General features: G+C 36.8%; 1 protein-coding gene across 1 annotated transcript in view; it reads left to right on the forward strand.

Annotated features, from left to right (window-relative positions):
* Window positions 1-19,267, forward strand: part of LOC125960275 (histone deacetylase 9-like) — a 253,045-nt gene extending 233,778 nt beyond the window's left edge. The window contains exon 10 of the mRNA XM_049714694.1: window positions 15,506-19,267. Within this exon, the coding sequence (XP_049570651.1) occupies window positions 15,506-15,545 (40 nt within the window). The 3' untranslated portion in view covers window positions 15,546-19,267. The remainder of the gene's footprint in view (window positions 1-15,505) is intronic.
* The last annotated feature ends 5,502 nt before the right edge of the window (window positions 19,268-24,769 follow it).

Below are 24,769 nucleotides of genomic sequence, written 5' to 3' on the forward strand. Positions count from 1 at the left end.
GCCCACGTTAGGCTTTCCAACCTAGGGGTCCAGCAACAGGAGGAGGAATTCCTAGAGAATCAGACCTTGAAGGCTAGCAGGATTTGACTGCAAGACTTCGACGGGACTGGGAGAAACAGAGACTACACTCTTGGAGGGCACACACAAAGTAGTGTGTGCATCGGGACCCAGGGGAAGGAGCAGTGACCCCATAGGAGACTGAACCAGATGTACCTGCTAGCATTGGAGGGTCTCCTGCAGAGGCCAGGGGTGGCTGTCTCTCACCGTGAGGAAAAGAACACTGGCAGCAGAAGTTCTGGGAAGTACTCCTTGGGGTGAGCCCTCCCAGAGTCTGTCATTAGCCCCACCAAAGAGCCCAGGTAGTCTCCAGTGTTGGGTAACCTCAGGCCAAACAACCAACAGGGAAGGAACCCAGCCCCGCCCATCAGCAGACAAACAGATGAAAGTTTTACTGAGCTCTGCCCACCAGAGCAACAGCCAGCTCTACCCACCACCAGTCCCTCCCATCAAGCCTCTTAGATAGTCTCATCCACCAGAGAGCAGACAGCAGAAGCAAGAAGAACTACAATCCTGCAGCCTGTGGAACAAAAACCACATTCACAGAATGATAGACAAGATGAAAACGCAGATGGCTATATACCAGATGAAGTAACAAGGTAAAACCCCAGAAAAATAATTAAATGAAGCAGAGATAGGCAACCTTCCAGAAAAAGAATTCAGAATAATGATAGTGAAGAGAATCCAGGACCTTGGGAAAAGAATGGAGGCAAAGATCGAGAAGATGCAAGAAGTGTTTAACAAAGACCTAAGAAGAATTAAAGAGCAAACAGAAATGAACAGTACAATAACTGAAATGAAAACTACACTAGAAGGAACCAATAGCAGAATAACTGAGGCAGAAGAACGGATAAGTGACCTGGAAGACAGAATGGTGGAATTCACTGCTGCGGAACAGAATAAAGAAAAAAGAATGAAAAGAAATGAAGAAAGCCTAAGACACCTCTGGGACAACATTAAACGCAACAACATTTGCATTATAGGGATCACAGAAGGAGAAGAGAGAGAGAAAGGACCCGAGAAAATATTTGAAGAGATTATATTGGAAAACTTCCCTAACATGGGAAAGGAAATAGCCACGCAAGTCCAGAAAGCACAGAGAGTCCCATACAGGATAACCCCAAGGAGAAACACACCAAGACACATAGTAATCAAATTGAAAAAAATCAAAGGCAAAGAAAACTTACTAAAAGCAGCAAGGGAAAAACAACAAATAACATACAAAGGAAAACCCATAAGGTTAACAGCTGATTTCTCAGCAGAAACTCTACAAGCCAGAAGGGAGTGGCATGACATATTTAAAGTGATGAAAGGGAAGAACCCACAACCAAGATCACCCACAAGGAGCTCATTCAGATTCGACAGAGAAATCAAAAGCTTTACAGACAAGCAAAAGCTAACAGAATTCAGCACCACCAAAACAGCTCTACAACAAATGCTAAAGGAACGTCCCTAAGTGGGAAACAAAAGAGAAGAAAAGGACCTACACAAACAAACCCAAAACAATTAAGAAAATGGTAATAGGAACATACGTATCAATAATTACCTTAAATGTGAATAGATTAAATGCTCCAACCAAAAGACACAGGCTCGCTGAATGGATACAAAAACAAGACCCATATATATGCTGTCTACAAGAGACCCACCTCTTGTAGGGACACATACAGACTGAAAGTGAGGGGACAGAAGAAGTTATTCCATGCAAATGGAAATCAAAAGAAAGCTGGAGTAGCAATACTGATATCAGATAAAAAAGACTTTAAAATAAAGAATGTTACAAGAGACAAGGAAGGACACTACATAATGATCAAGTGATCAATCCAAGAAGGAGATATAACAATTATAAATATATATGCACCCAACATAGGAGCACCTAAATCCACAAGGCAACTGCTAACAGCGATAAAAGAGGAAATCGACAGTAACACAATAATAGTGGGGGATTTTAACACCTCACTTACACCAATGGACAGATCATCCAAACAGAAAATTAATAAGGAAACACAAGCTTTAAATGACACAATAGGCCAGATAGATTTAATTGATATTTATAGGACATTCCACCCAAAAACAGCAGATTACACTTTCTTCTCAAGTGCGCACGGAACGTTCTCCAGGATAGATCACATCGTGGGTCACAAATAAAGCCTCAGTAAATTTAAGAAAACTGAAATTGTATCAAGCATCTTTTCTGACCACAACGCTATGAGATTAGAAATCAGTTACGGGAAAAAAACCGTAAAAAGCACAAACATGTGGAGGCTAAACAACACATTACTAAATAACCAAGAGATCACAGAAAAATTCAAAGAGGAAATCAAAAAATACCTAGAGACAAATAACAATGAAAACACGACCATCCAAAACCCATGGGATGCAACAAAAGCAGTACTAAGAGGGAAGTTTTTAGCAATACAAGCCTACCTCAAGAAACAAGAAAAATCTAAAACAATCTAACCTTACACCTAAAGGAACTAGAGAAAGAAGAACAAACAAAACCCAATGTTAGCAGGAGGAAAGAAATCATAAAGATCAGAGTAGAAATACATGAAATAGAAACAAAGAAAACAATGGCAAAGATCATTAAAACTAAAAGCTGGTTGTTTGAGAAGATAAACAAAATTGATAAACCATTAGCCAGACTCATCAAGGCAAAGAGGGAGAGGACTCACATCAATAAAATAAGAAATGAAAAAGAAGTTACAACAGACACCACAGAAATACAAAGCATCCTAAGAGACTACTACAAGCAACTCTGTGCCAATAAAATGGACAACCTGGAAGAAATGCACAAATTCTTAGAAAGGTATAACCTTCCAAGACTGAACCAGGAAGAAATAGAAAATATGAACAGACGAATCACAAGTAATGAAATTGAAATTGTGATTAAAAATCTTCCAACAAACAAAAGTCCAGGACCAGATGGCTTCACAGGTGAATTCTATCAAACATTTAGACACGAGCTAACACCTATCCTTCTCAAACTCTTCCCAAAAATTGTGGAGGAAGGAACACTCCCAAACTCATTCTGTGAGGCCACCATCACCCTGATACCAAAACCAGACAAAGATACTACAAAAAAAAAAATTACAGACCAGTATCACTGATGAATATAGATGCAAAAATCCTCAACAAAATACTAGCAAACAGAATCCAACAACACATTAAAAGAATCATACACCATGATCAAGTGGGATTTATCCCAGGGATGCAAGGATTCTTCAATATACGCAAATCAATCAATGCAGTGTGATACACCATATTAACAAACTGAAGAATAAAAACCATATGATCATCTCAATAGATGCAGAAAAAGCTGTTGACAAAATTCAACACCCACTTATGATAAAAACTCCCCAGAAAGTGGGCAGAGAGGGACCCTAACTCAACATAATAAAGGCCGCATACGACAAACCCAGAGCAAACATCATTCTAAATGGTGAAATGCTGAAAGCATTTCCTCTAAGATCAGGAACAAGACAAGGATATCCACTCTCACCACTATTATTCAACATAGTTTTGGAAGTCCTAGCCAGTCAGAGTCCTAGAGCCTACAGAAGTCCTAGCAGTCAGAGAAGAAAAAGAAATAAAAGGAATACGAATTGGAAAAGAAGAAGCAAAACTGTCACTGTTTGCAGATGACATGATACTATATATACAGAATCCTAAAGATGCCACCAGAAAACTACTAGAGCTAATCAATGAATTTGGTAAAGTTGCAGGATACAAAATTAACACACAGAAATCTCTTGCATTCCTATACACTAATGATGAAAAATCTGAAAGATAAATTAAGGAAACACTCCCATTTGCCACTGCAACAAAAAGAATAAAATACCTAGGAATAAACCTACCTAGGGAGACAAAAGACCTCATGCAGAAAACTATAAGACACTGATGAAAGAAATTAAAGGTGATACCAACAGATGGAGAGACATACCATGTTCCTGGATTGGAAGAATAAATATTGTGAAAATGACTATACTACCCAAAGCAATCTACAGATTCGATGCAATCCCTATCAAATTACCAATGGCATTGTTTACAGAACTAGAACAAAAAAACCTTAAAATTTGTATGGAGACACAAAAGACCCCGAATAGCCAAAGCAGTCTTGAGGGAAAAAACGGAGCTGGAGGAATCAGACTCCCTCACTTCAGACTATACTAGAAAGCTACAGTAATCAAGACAATATGATACTGGCACAAAAACAGAAATATAGATCAATGGAACAGGATAGAAAGCCCAGAGATAAACCCACGCACCTATGGCCAAGTAATCTATGACAAAGGAGGCAAGGATATACAATGGAGAAAAGACAGGCTCTTCAATAAGTGGTGCTGTGAAAACTGGACAGCTACATGTAAAAGAATGAAATTAGAACACGCCCTAACACCATACACAGAAATAAACTCAAAATGGATTAGAGACCTAAATGTAAGACCGGACACTATCAAACTCTTACAGGAAAACATAGGAAGAACACTCTGACATAAATCCCAGCAAGATCTTTTTTGATCCATCTCCTAGAGTAATGGAAATAAAACCAAAAATAAACAAATGGGACCTAATGAAACTTAAAAGCTTTTGCAAAGCAAAGGAAACTACAAACAAGACAAAAAGACAACCCTCACAATGGGAGAAAATATTTGCAAACGCATCAACGGACAAAGGATTAATCTCCAAAATATATAAACAGCTCATGCAGCTCAATATTAAAAAAACAAACAAGCCAATCCAAAAATGGGCAGACCTAAATAGACATTTCTCCAAAGAAGACATACAGATGACCAAGAAGCACATGAAAAGCTGCTCAACATCACTATTAGAGAAATGCAAATCAAAACTACAATGAGGTATCACCTCACACCAGTCAGAATGGGCATCATCAGAAAATCTACAAACAACAAATGTTGGAGAAGGTGTGGACCAAAGGGAACCCTCTTGCACTGTTGGTGGGAATGTAAATTGATACAGCCACTATGGAGAAGAGTATGGAGGTTCCTTAAAAAATTAAAAATAGAATTACCATATGACCCAGCAATCCCACTCCTGGTCATATATCCAGAGAAAACCATAATTTAAAAAGACACATGTACCCCAATATTCAATGCAGCACTATTTACAATAGCTAGGTCATGGAAGCAACCTAAATGCCCATCAACAGATGACTGGATAAAGAAGATGTGGTACATATATACAATGGAGTATTACTCAGCCATAAAAAGGAACGAAATTGGGTCATTTATAGAGGCATGGATGAATCTAGAGACTGTCATACAGAGTGAAGTAAGAAAGTGAAAAACAAATATCGTATATTAATGCATATATGTGTAACCTAGAAAAATGGTACAGATGAACCGGTTTGCAGGGCAGAAACTGAGATACAGATGTAGAGGACAAATGTATGGACACCAAGGGGGGAAAGCAGTGGGGGTGTGGGGTGGTGGTGGGATGAATTGGGAGATTCGGATTGACATATATACACTAATATGTATAAAATGGATAACTAATAAGAACCTGCTGTATAAAATAAAATAAATAAAATTCAAAAAAAAATTCCCCTCTGGGAACCTATGAAACTAGAAAATAATCAATACTAAAAATTAAAATGTTTTCACTGAAAAAACAAACAAATAGGAATTAGATTGCCTGCTTTGGAGAAGGAAGAGGAAAGTATAGGGATTAAATTAAATCAATAAACCAAGAGGAAATGTGTCTTTAAAAATAATGTTGTTGGTCTTCCCTGGTGGCTCAGTGGTTGAGAGTCCGCCTGCCAATGCAGGGGACACGGGTTCGTGCCCCGGTCCGGGAAGGTCCCACGTGCCGCAGAGCAGCTGGGCCCATGAGCCATGGCCGCTGAGCCTGCGCGTCCGGAGCCTGTGCTCCACAACGGGAGAGTCCACAACAGTGAGAGGCCGGCGTACCGCAAAGAAAAATAAAATAAAAAATAATAATAGCATTAATATAAATTAACAGATACTGCTTTAAAAATCATAGGAAATGAAATACCCCTTTAAGGGAAAATACAAGAATATAATTTTATGTTATATCTTATCTCAAATTCTTTCTTTCTGCTTTTTATTTTTGCAAATTATCTAAACTACTATGACTGCTGGACCTAACTGATCCTTCCCTTAATATATGAAATCTTTGCCCTTCATCAATAAAGGACCATCTATGTTCACTTCTACTTGCTATAGCAGAAGTTTGTGTCTTTCAATCAGCTGAACTATTGTACTAAAATTTATCTTTGAATGTTTTATTTTACATTTATTCCTGACCTTCCTATGTCTCTACCTCACCTAACTGCAAAAGGAATTAAATCCAAATATTGAAGATTATCTCTCCCCTTCACCCGGCCCTTTCCACAGCTGTGTTTTTGTTAATCAAGATAACCTTGGTATCTGTCTATAAATGATTGAAGTGGGGAGCCCCCCACATTTCAAGAGTACTGCTTCTCACTCTTTCACCCAAAACAGCCATTAAAGGGTCATCCCTGACCAGTTCACTTTCTAAGTGTTTCATGAAGATGACTTCTTAAATTAACTTTAAAAAATATGTAGACATTTAACAGTTACCTAGGGACAGGGATTAAGTAAAGATAATACTAAATCCACTGAGAGCTATGGATATGAGAACACCCAGAGAGCAGGTCGTGGATTATTATTTCAGTTTTAAAGAGAAAACTGAGAATCTAGGGACGATGACTTGCTCAAAGTTAAATTTTAAAAATGGCAGAGTTGGGACCTACATACATCTACCTTGTGAAATCTACCTTGAAATCCAGGATGTTTTCCTACTTGCTATACTAGTAATAAAGCTTCTGTGTTGCAAGACACTGAGAGATTTGACTGGTTATGTGTATTTGTTTCATTAGAATGTGGCAGCAGTTAATTAACCATTTTCCAAAAAAGTGGTTAATATGAAATGACTTTGAGGGGAGGAAAGCAAAGAGAAGCATCTGATGGAAAGCTTTATATTGTACCTGAAAGTCCCCATGTTAGAAGAGAAGAAGTTCCATTTTGCAGTGAATGGTTTGTGCTGAAGACACTTTGCTTACCTCCTCAAAGCCTAAGATGGATGTCTGGAGAATGCACAGACACTTACCACTGTCTCTGAAATTCCAGCCACAACTGAGTCCTGGATGTCAAGATGGAAGATCATCTTGCTGTGGCTTTGGGTTAGAAGTAGGAAAATTCAGATGGAGGGAGTATCATCACCAAGACGGTAGAATAGGAGAACTGAGCCTCTCTCCCCACACAAAGACCTGCCAGGAGAGAGTAGGATGATATATTCAAAGTGCTGAAAGAAAAAAACTGCCAACTGGACTACTTTACCTGGCAAGGTTTTCCTTTAGAAATTAAGGTGAGATAAAAAGACTTTCCCAAACAAAAAAAAAAGTTGAAGTAGTTCATCACCACAAGACTTTCCTTACAATAAGTGCTGAAAGGAGTCCTTCAAACTGAAAAGAAAGTACGATAACTACTAACATGAAAACATATGAAAATGTACAACACACTGGCAAAGGTTAAGTATATAGTCAGATTCAGAATACTCTAATAGTATAATATGGTGATGTGTTAAACACTTAACTCTAGGGTAAAGGTTAAAGGACAAAAGTATTTTAAATAGCTACAGCTACAGTAATTTGTTCATGGATACACAATATTAAAAAGAAAAATCATGACATCAAAAACAAACTATAGGGCTTCCCTGGTGGCGCAGTGGTTGAGAATCTGCCTGCCAATGCAGGGGACACAGGTTCGAGCCCTGGTCTGGGAAGATCCCACATGCCGTGAAGCAACTAGGCCCATGAGCCACAACTACTGAGCCTGCGTGTCTGGAGCTTGTGCTCCGCAACAAGAGAGGCCGCGACAGTGAGAGGCCTGTGCACTGCAATGAAGAGTAGCCCCCACTCGCCACAACTAGAGAAAGCCCTCGCACAGAAACAAAGACCCAACACAGCCAAAAATAAATAAATAAAATTTAAAACCAAAAAAAAACTATAACACACCACTGTAAAGCAATTATACCCCAATAAAGATGTTAAAAAAAATACTATAGACAGGAGGAGTAAAAGGGTAGAGTTTTGTATGCAATTAAAGTTAAGTTGTTGTCAGCTTAAAATTAGACTGTTAAATTAAAATTTTAATTTTAATTAAAATTAAATTAAAAATTAGACTATTAGATGTTTCAAGTAAGCCTCGGGGTAACCACAAAGCAAAAACCTATGGTAGGACTTCCCTGGTGGCGCAGTGGTTAAAAATCCCCCTGCCAATGCAGGGGACATGGGTTCAAGCCCTGGTCCGGGAAGATCCCACATGCTGCCGAGCAACTAAGCCCGTGCACCACGACTACTGAGCCTGGGCGCTAGAGCCCACGAGCCACAACTGCTGAGTCCACATGCTACAACTACTGAAGCCCGTGAGCCTAGAGCCTGTGTTCTGCAACAAGAGAAGCCACTGTGATGAGAAGCCCGTGAACTGCAACAAAGAGTAGCCCCCACTCGCTGCAACTGGAGAAAGCCCGCGTGCAGCAGTGAAGACCCAATGCAGCCAAAAATAGATAAATAAATTTATTTTAGAAAAAAAAAAAGAACCTATGGTAGATAGGTAAAGATAAAGAGAAGGGAATTAAAGCATACCACTATGGAAAGTCATCAGTTTAAAAGGAAGACATTAAGAGAGGAAGAAATGAACAAAGTAAGTACAAAACAGCAAGAAAACAATTAACAAAAGTGGCAATAGTAAGTTGCTAACTATCAATAATTATTTTAAATGTAAATGGCTCCAAGTGAAGGTATGGAAACGGATATTCCATGCAAATAGAAAACAAAATAGAGCAGGAGTAGCTATACTTATATCTGGAAAAAAAATAGACTTTAAGTCTAAACTGTAACAAGAAACAAAGAAAGTCATCATATGGTGATAAAGGGATCAATTCATTAAAAGGATATGATCATTTTAAATACATATACACCCAACATCCGAGCATCTAAATATATTAAGCAAATACTAACAGATCTGAAGGGACTAATATAGACAATAGTACAATAATAGTAGGGAACTTCAATACCACACTTTCTACAATGGATAGATTATCCAGGCAGAAAATCAATAAGGAAACATTGGACTGGATTATACTTTATATCAGATGGACCTAACAGACATATACAGAACATTCCATGCAACAGCAGGAAAATACCTATTCCTCTCAAGTGCACATAGAACATTCTCTAGGATAGGTCATATGTTAGGTCACAGAACAAGTCTTAGCGAATTTTAAAAGAGTGAAATCATACTAAGTATCTTTTATGACCACAGTGGTGTGAAATTAGAAATCAGTAACAGAAGGAAAATTGGAAAATTCACAAATGTGTGGAAACTAAACAACACATTCCTGTATAACTAATGGATCAAAGAGGAAATCAAAGAGAATCAAAAGTTATCTTGAAACAAACAAAAATGGACACACAGCATAACAAAACTTATGGGATGCAGCAAAAGCAGTGCTGAGGCAAATTTACAGCAATAAATGCATACATTAAAAAAAACCCTCAAATAAACAACCTAACTTTACAGCTTAAGGAACTAGAAAATGAACAACAAACTAACTCCAAAGTTAGGATAACAAAAATCAGAGCAGAAATAAATGAAATAGATAATAGAAAAGATCAACAAAACTAACAGTTGGTTTTTTAAAATGATTTTAAAAATTGACAAACCTTTAGACTTACCAAGAAAAAAAGAGAGAGGACTCAAATAAAATTATAAATGAAAGAGGAGACATTATAGCTGATACCACACAAATACAAACCATCACAAGAGACTACTATGAACAATTATATGCCAACAAATTGGACAACCTATAAGAAATGAGTAAGTTCCTAGAAGCATACAACCTACCAAGACTAAATCATGAAAAAAATAGAAAATCTGAACATACCAATAATAAGAAGATTGGATCAGTAAACCAAAACCTCTCCAAAAAGAAAAGCCCAGTCCCAGATGGTTTCACTGGTGAATTCTTCCAAACATTTAAAGAAGAATTAACACCAATTCTCAAACTCATCCAAAAAATTGAAAGCCCACCCTCCCTCCCCACCCAAAACCTGGTGTCTGAGAGACATTACCTGTCATAGCTGTCTTTTCACAAGGTCCCACCTCCCAGACTCACCATGGGACTTGGGGTAAGTGACAATCCCACTTTCTGGTCATCTGTTTCTCTTTTTTTTTTTTTTGGCTGCATCAGGTCTTAGTTGTGGCATGTGGGCTCTTCATTGAGATGCGTGGGCTTTTCTCTAGTTGTAGCACATGGGCTTCTCTCTAGTTGTGGCACGTGGGTTCCAGAGCACTTGGGCTCTGCAGTTTGTGGCACACGGGCTCTCTAGGTGTGGCGTGCAGGCTCAGTAGTTGTGGCACTTGTGGCGCGTGGGCTTAGTTGTCCCGCAGCATGTGGGATCTTAGTTCCCTGACCAGGGACTCGTGATTTGTATCTGAATATCTGATTTACTGATTTAGGGAATCTATCACTCCTAAACTCATTTTATGCAGCCACTACCCTGATACCAAAGCTAGATAAGGATACTGCAAGAAAAGAAAACTATAGGCCAATATCCCTGATGAACATAGATACAATAATCCTCAGCAAAATACTAGCAAACCAATTTCAACAGCACATTAAAAAGATCATACACCATGAGCAAGTGGGATTTATCCCTGGGAGCAAGGGTGGTTCAACATATGCAAATCAATGAATGTGATACACATTAATGAAATAAAAGATAAAAATCATTGTCTTTTCAATAGATGCATAAAAAGCAGCAGACAAAATTCAACATTCTTTCATCATAAAAACTCTCAACCAAATTGGGTATAGAAGGAACATACTTCAACATAATAGAAGCCATATATGACAAACCCACAGCTAACATCATTCATACTCAACAGTAAGAAGCTGAAAGATTTCCCTCTAAGATGAGAAACAAGACAAGGGTTTCTTAACATGATCCTGTACTTGTATGTAAAAAATCCTAAAGACTCCACCAAAAAAAAAAAAAAATGGCTAGTAATAATAAATGAATTCAGTATCAGGATAAAAACTAAGATCTATATACCAAAACCAGTAAGATCTGATGAAACAAATTGAAGAAGACACAAATAAATGGAAAGATATTCCACATTCATGTATCAGAAGAGTTAATATTGTTAAAACATCCACACTATTCAAAGTCACTGATAGGTTCAATGCAATCCCTCTCAGAATTCCAATGGCATTTTTCACAGAAATAGAAACAAAATCCTAAAATTCAGTGGGATTACCAAAGACCCTGAATAGCCATAGCAATCTTGAGCAAGAACAAAGCTGGAGGCTTCACACATCCTGAGTTCAAATATTACAAAGCTGTAGTAATCAAGAGTATGGCATTGGCATAAAAACAGACACATAGACCAATGGAACAGAATTGAGAGCCCAGAAATAAACCCTCACATATATTGTCAACTAATATTTGACAAGGGAGTCAAGAATACTCAATGTGCTAACAATAATCTCTTTGATAAATGGTGTTGGGAAAACTGGACATTTATTCATATGCAAAAGAAAGAAACTGGACCCCTACCTTATACCACTCACAAAAATTAACTGGAAATGTATTAAGAACTTAAATGTAAGAATTGAAACTATAAAACTCTTAGAAGAAAACAAAGAAAAAAAGCTCCTTGACTTTGGTCTTTACAATTAATTTTTTGGATATGACAACAAAAGAAAAAGCAAAAAAGGCAAAAATAAGCAAGTGCAGGGGCTTCCCTGGTGGCACAGTCGTTAAGAATCCACCTTGCCAATGCAGGGGATACAGGTTCGAGCCCTGGTCCGGGACGATTCCACATGCTGTGGAGCAACTGGGCCCGTGCACCACAACTGCTGAGCCTGCGCTCTGGAGCCCGCGAGCCACAACTGCTGAGGCCCGCATGCCTGGAGCCCACTCTGCACAACAGGGGAGGCCACCACAGTGAGAGGCCCGTGCACCGCAACAGAGAGTAGCCCCTGCTCGCCGCAACTGGAGAAGGTCCGCGTGCAGCAACGAAGACCCAACGCAGCCAAAAATTAAAAATAATAATAAATAAATTTATTAAAAAATAAAAGCAAGTGCAATGACATCAAACTAAAAACTTTTGCACAGCCAAAGAATCAACAAAGTGAAAAGGCAACCTATGAAATACAAGAAAATATTTGCAAACCATGTATCTGATAAGGGGTTAATATCCAAAATATATATGGAGCTCATACAATTCAATAGCAATAAATAAGTGAATAAATTAATTCAATTTAAAAATAGGAAAAGGGGGGCTTCCCTGGTGGCACAGTGGTTGGGAGTCCGCCTGCTGATGCAGGGGACGCGGGTTCGTGCCCCGGTTCAGGAGGATCCCACATGCCGCAGAGCAGCTGGGCCCGTGAGCTGTGGCTGCTGGGCCTGCACGTCCGGAGCCTGCGCTCCACAGCGGGGGAGCCCACAGCAGTGAGAGGCCCGCATACCACAAAAAAAACCAAAAAAAAAAAGAAAGGAAAAGGACCAGAATAGATATTTTTCTAAAGAAGACATACAAATAGCCAACAGGTACATGGGAAGGTTCTCAACATCACTAATTATCAGGGAAATGCAAAGCAAAACCACACCGAGATACCACTTCACATGTGCTAAAACAGCTTGCATCAAAAAGACAAGAGATAACAAATTAGTGAGGATATGGAGAAAGTGATCTATTTGCACTGTTGATGGGAATGTAAATTGATGCAGCTGCTATGGAAAACAGTATGGAGGTTCCTCAAGAAAGTAAAAGTAGAACTACCATGTGATCCAGTAATCCCACTTCTGGGTATATATCCAAAGAAAACAAAATCACTATCCTGGAGAGGTATCTGCACTCTCATGTTCATTGCAGCACTATTTACAATAGCCAAGACAAGGAAACCACCTCAGCATCCAGTGATAGATGAATCGACAAAGAAAACGTGGTATATACATACAACAGAACATTATTCAGCCATAAAAAAGAAGGTTCAACGTGGGTGAAACTTGAGAGCATTATGCTAAGACAGAGAAAGATAAATACAATATGATCTCACTTATATGTGAAATCTAAAAACATTGAACTCTCTATATGAGACGATGGATGTTAACTAAACCTATTGTGGTAATCATTTCACAATATATGTAAGTCAGACTATCATGCTCTACACCTTAAACTGATACAGTGAGGTTTGTCAGTTATTTACAATAAAACTGGAAAAAAAATTGTTGAACTCATAGAAACAGTAGATTGATGGTTAACAGGGGCTGGGAGATAGAGGAGATGGAATGATGTTGATCAAAAGGTACAAGCTTCCAGTTATAGGATGAATAAGATCTGGGGATCTGATATACAGCATGATTACTACAGCTAACAATACTGTATTGTGTACTCAAAATTTGCTATGAGAGTAAATCTTAAATGTTCTCATCATAACAACAAAAATGGTAGTTATGAGAGGTGAAGGATATATTATTGTGGTAAACATTTCACAATATATATGTGTATCAAATCGTCACATTGGCTTAAACTTATACAATGTTATATGCCGACTGTATCTCAATAAAGTTTGGAAAAAGTAAATAGGAGAATTCAGTCTCCATTGGAGTATCTAGTTTGAGGATTCTATACCTGTATAATCCACATATTCTCAAATGTAAATAAGTTTGCATGTTTAGGTATAAATCAGTTTAGTTACTTAAATGTTTTCCTTAATTTAAAAATTTTCTTGTGGGAATGCTGATAATTTTAGTTTGGAAAGATTTTAATAGAGTATGACTCACTTAAATAGCTTTTATCTTATATAGCAGCTCTAAACACTTTCTCACAACCTCCTTATCCAGTATACTGTTGGACAGGCTATAACTTCCTAAGAATTTTTTTTTAAGTATTCCACATGGACTCATTTGGAACTCTCTCCTTTTAGTAATGTTAAATAATGAATACCTAATATTTCTCATTCTTTAGAGGATGCATTAAAATCTTTCTTATTACTGTTCCATGGATAAAATCTTTCAGTGTTTTAAATTTATTATAAAAATGCTAAATTAAAATGGCAACTACCTTATTTGTAGATACACAGAAATCTTGGTTTTTTCTTTATATATCTGTAAAATAACATGGCTAAATTGTTCATTTTTCTTCATTAACAACAGTGTTCCAAACATAGCAATTTGTTCTAATAGAAAAGTAATTCATTATAGAATACTGGCAAGTAGAAAAACAGTATGAAAAAGAAAATTTAAACCACCTACCTATTATTCCACCACCCAGAGAGAACTATCTTCCCAATACTGCATTTCCTTATGGTAGCACAGGCATAACTCTGTACCTGTGTACCATTCAACACAGTTTTATACATATGTTAGATGATGAGGGGACAAATCCAGAGTTAAATAACTACTGCCTCATAGTGTGTATTGTTTAGAAGTCCATTTTATCTCCTTTATTTTTTTTAACCTTCACTGATTCTGTAAGGAACATCTTTTTTCCTCACGGGTTTTAAACATGAAACCACAGCTTCACAGAAGTATAGTTACAACATTCACAGTTGCAACATTAGCAAATCACAGAGCCCAGACTCAATTCTCCCGGCATCTCAAACCCCAGCGTTCTTCCCTCAGCAATCCAGCTACCTCATGCATTTGGATTCCTGCTACAACTTGTCCTTTTGACTAAATTAAAAATCATTCTAAAAGTTTGCCTTAAAACACCCTCAGAGTGTTACTAAATTAAGGCTAAATCTCAAGTATAAATTTTCAAGCAATTAGTTTTGGTTTTGCCAGAGCAGAACACCCCTCAGATGATGCCGAATAAAAACTATTTACACACTACCATAGTGCGTTTCTTGTAAAAACGCTGGGTCTGTAGCAGTGATTTGCTAATCAGATTCAGAATTTGATTTGAAATGCCTCCGGCAGGCAGCCAATCCAGTTATGAAAGAACAGAAGCAAAAAAACCAGAGCCCTGGTGAGTCTCCTCCAGAAGCTAGCTGGGTCCTTTGCTCTCGTTAGCAAACTGGTTCCATAGGAAATCACTGTAATTGCTCCTAAAATAAAATATCATAGTTAATTTTTTCAATAAATTATTGGACTGTACTAGAAACAAAACATGTACATTTTGGAATCTAGAGTTATAAAATATTCTGACATGTTTTAATATAAACAGGAACATTTCCAATGATTGCTTGGATCGAAAATGTTTTTCCACTTGACATTTGTTTATACTTCCTAGGAAAGAAACTCTATTTATGGATAACGGAATAACACAAATAAACATCAGAGAGAGCTGAAAAATCAGCTTTGATTATGCATGAAAATCTACAATGTCATTGTGTACTCTTATGCTGTATTCTGATTGCCTGTTTATTTTTACAGAACTGCTGGCGAGCCTATGGAAGAGGAGCCAGCCTTGTGAAGCGCCAAGTCCTCCCCAGCCTTCCCCACCCCCGATATTTCCTGTGTGTGACATCATTGCATATCCCCCCGCCACCCCAGCACCCTCAGACATGTCTTGTCTGCTGCCTGGGTGGCACAGATTCCATGGAACATAAACACTGGGCACAAAATTCTGAACAGCAGCTTCACTTGTTCTTTGGATGGACTTGAAAGGGCATTAAAGATTCCTTAAAAGTAACCGCTATGATTCTAAAGTTACAGTAAACCACGATTGGAAGAAACTGCTTCCAGAGTGCTTTTAATATGCTGGGTGACCCACTCCCAGGCCCAAAGTATGAACTAGAAACATCCAGTACAGCGTTAGATACTGTTAATTACAGATGGTATGACAGCCAGCGAAATTTTGGGCAAAACCTGAGAAATCTCATTCCTGACATTCTGATCAGTTTTTTTATTGGGAACTTTTTCGTCACACAGTCTTAAATTGTTTACAGGATTTGCTTTCAGCTATGAAAGGATAGCAATTCCCGACAGATCACGGGGGTTTTTTTTGTTTTGTTTTGTTTGTTTTTGGCCTTTGTTTTAACATATGGTTCAACTCTTGCTAGGAAGAGTCCAAGATGGAGGAACGAGGATGAGGCTTTTTTCAGTGGAATAAACCACAGTGTATCTCAAAGTCCAATGCCAAAGCAACCTCACACATTTTATGTAATGGTGCAATATTTTATATCACATTTTTTGAGAAAAATTACCCTGTTTCCCTAACATCCCTCTCTGTGTTCTCACACACAGGAGATTTGCAGTTGATTTAGGATGAAGTCTCCTTCCTCCCTCATACATCCCTTGCTCTGGTGACAGTAGCTCTGAGCATATGTTCCACGGAGGATTTTCAGTGTCTTTGAAAAGTGCATAACTTTTCAAAGGCCATCTTAATTTGTTCCAAATCTATCAAGAACTTATTCTCTCACTTTTATTTTTCTGCTTTCCATCACCTCCTTTCTTCTTGCCTTTCATCCTTCCTTCCTACAAAAAAAGACGAGGATTACCCATAATCTCCCCAATTACTCAGGAGCTTTGAGGACTCAGTTTATTTTCTTGCTTCCCAGGTTAACACAGCTGCTTGGTCTGATGTGTTCTTTTAGCTGTAAAACCATTGAGGGCTTAAGCAATGTTACTGAATTTTCTAGATCTTTGAAATGTGTTAATGAAGGCATTGCTTATTTGAAGTCACCTTGAATTGAGTTATCCTTGAAGTTGTGCCTTCATGTGAAAAAAACAACACGAACTTAACCTTTACACATGTTGCCTTAGTGTTAAAGGCTAAAAATATAGGACATTTATTTCTGAGATTAAAAGCAACTTACTAAATATAAGTAGGTTATCCCCCTACCTCCCCAAATTCTATTTCAATGTATAACTCAGACACCTAAAGACATTGATGTAGAATACCTCGCAGTATTTAATATCTGACAATGCTTTCAAAAGAGTTGATGTTTCTTTTTATATATTTTCCTAACTCAAAGGATATATTAAAGCCATAAGTGAAGATTGTCATGCTTTTATTCAAAAATCTGAAAGAAACCTTAATTAAAACAAGGTTTTAGGGAAGGCCATGATATGAAAGATATGGGACAATATGGTTTTAGTTAAAGAGGACTCCAACCTGTAAATCAAAGATGAAAGATTTCACTCAAGTAGAATTATATAACTCCCTTTTGTTATACAGTCAGACCATATTTTTCATGCATTTGGTTTTTTTAGGATTACCATTTTAATTTTAAAGACTTTTATTACATATACAAAAATGGCTCAATACTTGGTTTAACATCTTAGAAATTTGAGACACCCTTTGAAATAGGAAATCTGAAATGGAATGTAACTCAGTATTAGTTAAAAAATTACTTTCATTGCATAAGGGTAAGGTCAATCTAGATTCACAATAGTAATGAATTTTTTCCATGACATTTTTAGAGAAATTCATGCCAATCATATTTCCTAGCTCTTGTTGTTTTTGCTGTAATTACTTGAGGAGATTTTACTTAAAGAAACCAAAGGCTTAAAAACAGAAGACAACCCCCACCCTTTAAAAAGGAAAGCTATAACATACGGTAAGTGGAAACATAATTGTGACTTTTTAAAATCAACTTCATAATTACAAATCTCTATTATTCCTCTCAGTCCTCCCAGATAGTTTTTAGATTTTGAATAAGAAAATGAAACAGTATAATGCAAACATACTAATTTACTGAAGTTTCCTGCAGTTATTTTACCACATACTTAGGCATAGCCATCAATCTGATAAAGCCAAATCAGTAGGACATCTCCAAGGTTATTTAGATTTAAAATATGACACATTAATGAGTTAATCACACATCCTTCCAAGTGATATGGTACCCAATTGGTTGCAGTTAGAGTCTTTAGGATACAGAGAGAGACAGATAAACTATGGAGAGGATTAATCACAGCTGAATGTAGTTGTAAGAACAGAATGCCAGCGCTTTTTGATTATATCGTTACAAGATGTAATGTAGCCCTCAGGGACAGAATGGAGGCTTTTGGAGAATATCAACACTTCTTTTGAAATAGAACAGTACTTTTTAAAAGGGTAGTTTCACTTGGTATAGTTTTCTTCACTTATACATTTAATTTTTATTGCTCACAATAGTTCCCTGTAAGAGTCTGTTAGAAAAACTCCTCTTTAGGCATTACCAATAATATATCTCTTTCTGATCCATGCTTTGAAGGATAATCACATAGGCTTTCTCACAATCTCATAATAACTCATATATGAGGAATAAAAATAAAGGTTTTTGAGAAATCTATTACTAAACAATGCCAGGACTTTAATAAGATTTGATAATAAGTCCAAAAAGAAAACGTAAGAAAATTTTCTCAATTATATAGTACAATCTGGGGTTGTATATTAAATTGAAAACCAGACAGTTTTATTAAATAATAAGTAAAATGGACCTCAAATGGTAATAGAGGCTATTTAATCATTGCTTAGTAAATGAGAACATTTTGAGATGAAACATTTTAAAATATTTTAACAAATTTACAACACCAATAGTGGAGATAGAAGTCAGCTTTTGGAGAAAACAGAGATACTTATGAAAAACTATTGTAAATCGCATTTCCATTATCAATTGTAGGAACTGAAATCTTGCCTTTAGTTTTGACTATAACCCTTTGCAAAATTCTCCCACACCTCTCACTGGCAACATGGTAGATTTAAAAGCAGGACAACATCTCCTCACAGGAACATTTCAGAAACTATAGGGCTGGTCTTGCCCAACAATTCAGTACTGTCCTATTTCCAAAGGTCATTCTCAAAGCTTTGTGGATTTACTAGGTTTCTTTACAAATTCCATATGGAAGTGAAATAAAATGATCAGTGGAAGTTCTCCTGGGAGAAAATTTCTCTCCAATCAGCACTTTTATACTTATTTTTTGTCCTAGCATTTATGTTTAAGACAATTTATTTAAATATTTTTTACTGTCGATCTTTAGAAAGTTTACTCTCACTTTGTCTCAGTGGAAGTATTAAATGCCTAATAACCACAAAAACAAACAAGCCAAAGGTTTCTGTCTTAAAAGTGATTCATTCTGAGCTTGAAATAATCACTCTGTCAAGAGTTGGACATTGTCACTTCTAGCAGCATCTATCTTAACATTCTTTTCCTGCTTCAGGAATGAAATCACTTGACTTAGAAAAGAGAAGGAAAAAAAAAAAGAAAAGAAGATGTAGGAAACAACACACCTGTTCAACCATTCCATAAAGAGGGCATTTTCACCTCTAAAAGAAATGAAAACCAGATGATGTATGCTAAGAAATGAAGGCATTTTATTGTTGTCTTCCAAACTGATCATCAGTATGGTCATGATCATCATCAAATGTGTCTTGTGTTCACAAAGGACACAAGTATATTTTGGTCTCCAGCAGTATTTTGTACTATTCACTGCCTTTTTAATGAAGTATCGTAAGTATTACATCATCTTCATCAACACCCTCACTAAAATATGTAAGTGCCTATGTGTGGCTTCTTTCCTGGTCATATTTACATTGAAAATCATAGCCCTTGCCTCCTACCAACTTGCTTTTACTCCATCAATGCTTCATGAAGCACAGCATGATTGTCATGTGACCAGAGTATAAATTTTTTAGTTGAACACGGTATACTCACACAGGGCTGTAGAACTTGATTTCTCCAAATCAACTGCAGTTTGTTGTTTTTTCTATGATACACCTGGCAGGTTTTATGTAATAGTTTATGGAACACCTGAGTCAGTTATTAATATCCTGGAAATAGTTGGGTCAGACAATTGAACCTTAGACTCTTGATCTGGGGCTGCTTCGACTTGACCTCAATGATAGGGTAATAGGGTTGTAACAGGGTTGAAACAATTTCTCAAACCATCTTAATTCTCAAACTGGAACACTTAGTAAATATGTGGTGAATTCACCGTACAGTGCCAATCTTTCTAACCAATAATTTCCTTTCCACCCCTCTCTCCTTATCCAACTGCCAATACAAAATTGCCGTATCTAAACTATCAGAATAATTTCTTAAATCTCTACTTTATGTTTCCTAAGTTGAAGCAACCTTGGCAACTTATTTTCTGAGACATCACTAGGTATGCTTTCTTTGTGCCATTTTATATAAACACTCTAGTAGATACTTTTTATCTTCTTTTTTTATCTCTTTCTTTCAAGAACCACTTGACTTTTTGCTATTCTTATCTTAAAAGATAAATCAGGTTAATGTGTTTTGGTCTACAGTTTTGGACCTGGCATTTGCTTCATTAATACAGAATTTTTTTGTCTCAAATATAGTTTTCCACCGTTCTTGGTACTACCTAATTATTTTGTGCGTTATCACATAGAAGATTGTATGTAGACTTCTCCTGCCCTCTGGATGATGTTTTATGAGTCAAACCCACAAGCATAAATTCCAACCATAAGAAAAAAATGACAAAAGAGAAATTTTTAAATCAATATAATTTGGAAGTAAGATATTTCCAGACTATTCAAAGAAAACGGAAGTGCTTTTATTTTTCTGTTTGGGCCTTAGGTACATTAGAGCCAAATGTTGCAACATCAAATAAAATAAGGAGGGTCAAATGTGTTGTGGGACATTGTGGCCATGCCCTTTAGGCTTCATTGTGGTGCCCTTTCTTGGAGTTGGCATTTTATGACATTTGATAGAGATCTTGCAACAATATCTGGCTATTGCCTTTACTAACTTAAAATTGAGTAGAAATGGAACAAGTTTTTAAAACATAACAATTAAGAATTCTAAAATCTGAGGAGGAATGGCACTTCCTTACATATGCAAAGATTTGTTTTTAGATTAAAAAATCTGCATATGCTCTTTCTAAATTGTAAGATGCTTAAACTCTTTCTGGGTAAGCAGAGCTGGGTTCTATGAAACTGTCCTTTCAGTGGTGACTGGGTATAACAGGCATGTTGTTAAAAGTGAGTGATCATTTTGTAGATTATAGGCTCGGCAGTTTGTGTCATTTGAAAGCAAATATACTGATATTTTTAAGTAAGGTGGGCAGAGCGGGCAGAAAACCAGTATTTATCACTCTTGTGATTAAACACTCTATACCTGGCTTGTTGATGTGTATGCCAATAATCTGGAGTTTCTGGCTTAGTGTAAAATTAAAATGTTTTTTATATTGTGGTCTGATATCTGTTTCTGTAATAAGATCAGTTTGTTGTCCTCTGTGCACCAGTGGTTTTGCCCTTAATTTTTTTGGCTAGCATTCACCAAAATCTATCATCCAGAGCTGCTGAAAAAAATACGTGTTGCCAAACTTCTTAAAATTGTGCTGCCAGTGATGTTTTCCCAGAGGTGAAAAATAATTATCTAATAAAGGATTAATACCTAATAACAATACCATTGTTGAACATGCTCATGGACTGTTCACCTTCTATCTGATTCCTTTTTTTGTATTTGAAAATATTGAATGGAAAATTCAATGGCGTGTTCCAGATTATTGCTGTTGTTAATGTCATGATTCTCCTTAAGAGTGTGAAAGATCTCCTTTTGTCTTGTGTTTTCTACTGAATTAGACTTTCCTCTAGTCCTAGTGTGAATAAAAGCTATTTGAAATAAAAGTGTTCTTATTTTTCTACCTCTTTGGTGCCTACCATTAGACTCTGAATACTAGTTATTTGACAAAATTTGTTGAATAAATATTACTAATTATAAATTACTGTGACACTGTTCCACTTTCAAAAAATTAAAAGGTTACTTGGAAGTAAACTCTCTTTATGGTGATGTGAGAATTCACAAAAGAAGAAAAAGTAAAACAGAATTGCTGTTTTGGACTTCCTGGTGGTCCAGTGGCTAAAACTCTGCACTTACACTGCAGAGGGTGCAGGTTCCGTCCCTGGTCAGGAAAGTGCTGCATGCCACATGTTGTGGCCAAAACAAAAAAACAACAAGTTGCTTTTTGAATGTATGTTTCTGGTCAGGATAAATAATAAGAAGACCTAACACTGATTAAGCACCAACTATGTGCCTGTTACTCTACTGAGTACCAAAATTATATTATCCATCACATGACTTCTACATCACGTATTATTATTCCCATTTACAGATGACAGCATGGAGCAAGGAAGAGGCTAACTCCCTTACTTGCCCATTGTTACAGATAGTAAGAGGATTAAATCCCTATCTGTGTCTATTTAGCTCTACAGTCTGTCCTCTCTGCAAATGGCAAACATGGCATGTCAAAGATGGCATACTAAAAGCATTCTTTTTAAAACTATGACTAACCTTCAGAATAAACCGTGTGCTCATTCTCTGCTAACCTCATGATTTTATTAAATTATCATTTTAAATGGATCTGGTAATTGCGGCTAGGTTTGTACACTAAGTACAAGTTACAAAACAGTTTTTTTTTTCTCCCTATTTCAACATCTTTCTTTAATCTAGCCAAGAACTCTAAGATGTCTTTGGAATACATATTCCAAACACTTTTGAAATCTATTCCAATGACCAATACTTATTTTTGTATTTTATAACCCCCTGCAATGTTTAACAGTCTAAAACGTAACTGTTTCCAATGGACAATGGTTTGGGTTCCTTCTGGGAAAAGACAGTAATATTTTGTCTAACAGAAAGTAAACTTGAGATGGAGTGGGTGAGCAGAGTCGGTTTCAATGGTAAACACCTTTGGTTTAATCAGATTTGTCAAATGGCAAATGTTACTTCATGGTTCTTTGTTTCTTTTAAGTTTTAGTGGTGAAATGATAGCAATTGCAAAAGTGGAGTATAAGCAAAAATAAGAATGAATGTTGTAGCTTTTTTTAAAGTGATTTGTAAATAAAAATAGAAGTCTAAAGAATTTCTTCCTCTACCTAACACTTTTAGAGTTAGGTCAAAATACTTCCAAATATTATAATTACTTCTCAGCTTTGTAATATTAACATCAATATCAATTGCTGTGATTCTCCCAGGTGACCACAAATGGATAATTCCCCACATATCCTAATAAGTACTTTGGAAAAAACTGATTGTTCTTCTTTCAAATGTCATAAGAACAGGAAATAAGATTCAGGGAAAGAGATGAATGAATTCCCTTTTTAAAATCTTTTAAAAACTGGAGATAAATAGAAGAAAAACTGCAGTTACCTTAGATCAAGTAAAATTTAAAGTTCTTAGTGTATCTAGAAAAGCCACTATTTGGGACTTCCCTGGTGGTGCAGTGGTTAAGAATCCGCCTGCCAATGCAGGGGACATGGGTTCAATCCCTGGTCCGGGAAGATCCCACATGCCCCAGAGCAACTAAGCCCATGCGCCACAACTACTGAGCCTGCGCTCTAGAGCCCACGTGCCACAACTACTGAAGCCCACGCACCCTAAAGCCCATGCACCGCAATTACGGAAGCCTGCGTGCTCTAGGGCCCGCGTGCCACAACTACTGAGCCCGCGTGCTGCAGTTACTGAAGCCTGCGTGCCTAGAGCCCGTGCTCCACAACAAGAGATGCCACCGCAATGAGAAGCCCACACACCACAACGAAGAGTAGCCCCTGCTTGCCGCAACTAGAGAAAGCCTGTGTACAGCAATGAAGACCCAACACAGCCAAAAATAAAAATAAAATTTAAAAAAAAGAACTATTAATTCTGTATTGAAAGCTTATATAGTACATTTAAATTTTTACATAGTCCCACATATATATTTTGCTTTTCCCTCAAAAGAATTTTTCCTAAAAATGATTTTAAGACTTAAAATGTGATAAAGTAAATCAATTTAATGATGTAGTAAAAATAATTTTTTATAAATTTATTTATTTTTGGCTGCATTGGGTCGTTGTTGCACATGGGCTTTCTCTAGTTGTGGCAAGCAGGAGCTACTCTTTGTTGCAGTGCACGGTGGCTTCTCTTGTTGCAGAGCAACAGGTTCTAGGCGCGTGGGTTTCAGTAGTTATGGCACGTGGGCTCGGTAGTTGTGGCACACGGGCTTAGTTGCTTCACGGAATGTGGGATCTTCCTGGACCAGGGCTCAAACCCATGTCCCCTGCATTGGCAGGTGGATTTTTAACCACTGTGCCACAAGGGAAGTCTGTAAAACTAATTTTAATAATAAATTATATATTTATGAGTTATTCTTAATTGGATGTGAAGACTTTAATGTCCATGTTAAATGTGGTTGTTTCTTTTTAAAATGTATACTTTTAGTACATTATTTTTAATTTTTCTCTTTGCTTAATGTTTGTTTTAGTTGTTTTATCCTTAAAAAATTAATATTTATTAAACACTTACCCTGTGTTCCCATTTAAATCTCAAAATACTCGTGAGGTGAGTAAATTAATAGATGAGGAAATTGAGGCTTAAATACCAGAAAAAAAAAGCCCATCTACTTTACTGCTACCCAAAATATTTTATCCAATGTAGTCAACATTCACTGAATGCCTATTATGTCACATATATTCAGTATTATTCTTGTAATAGCATGGAGAATAGCAAGAAAATGGGTAATATAACTATATAAAAGAAATGAAAAATTCATTAAAGCTTCCCCTTCTATAACTGCAAAAGAAATTTAATCAGAGATTTGAGTTTAGAATAGTATGATACTAAGGCTTTAAAAAAAGTTGTGACCTGTTTTTTTTCTCCATAGAATTATAACATAGAGGCAGACATAGAATACATTCAAGAAATATTTGTTGTCTAAATTATGTATCATATTCACAAGATTTGGGCAAAGATCTATTAAGAGAGTAGATAC

The sequence above is a fragment of the Orcinus orca genome, chromosome 9 (genome assembly GCF_937001465.1).
Source record: "Orcinus orca chromosome 9, mOrcOrc1.1, whole genome shotgun sequence".
Taxonomy (NCBI): Eukaryota; Metazoa; Chordata; class Mammalia; order Artiodactyla; family Delphinidae; genus Orcinus; species Orcinus orca.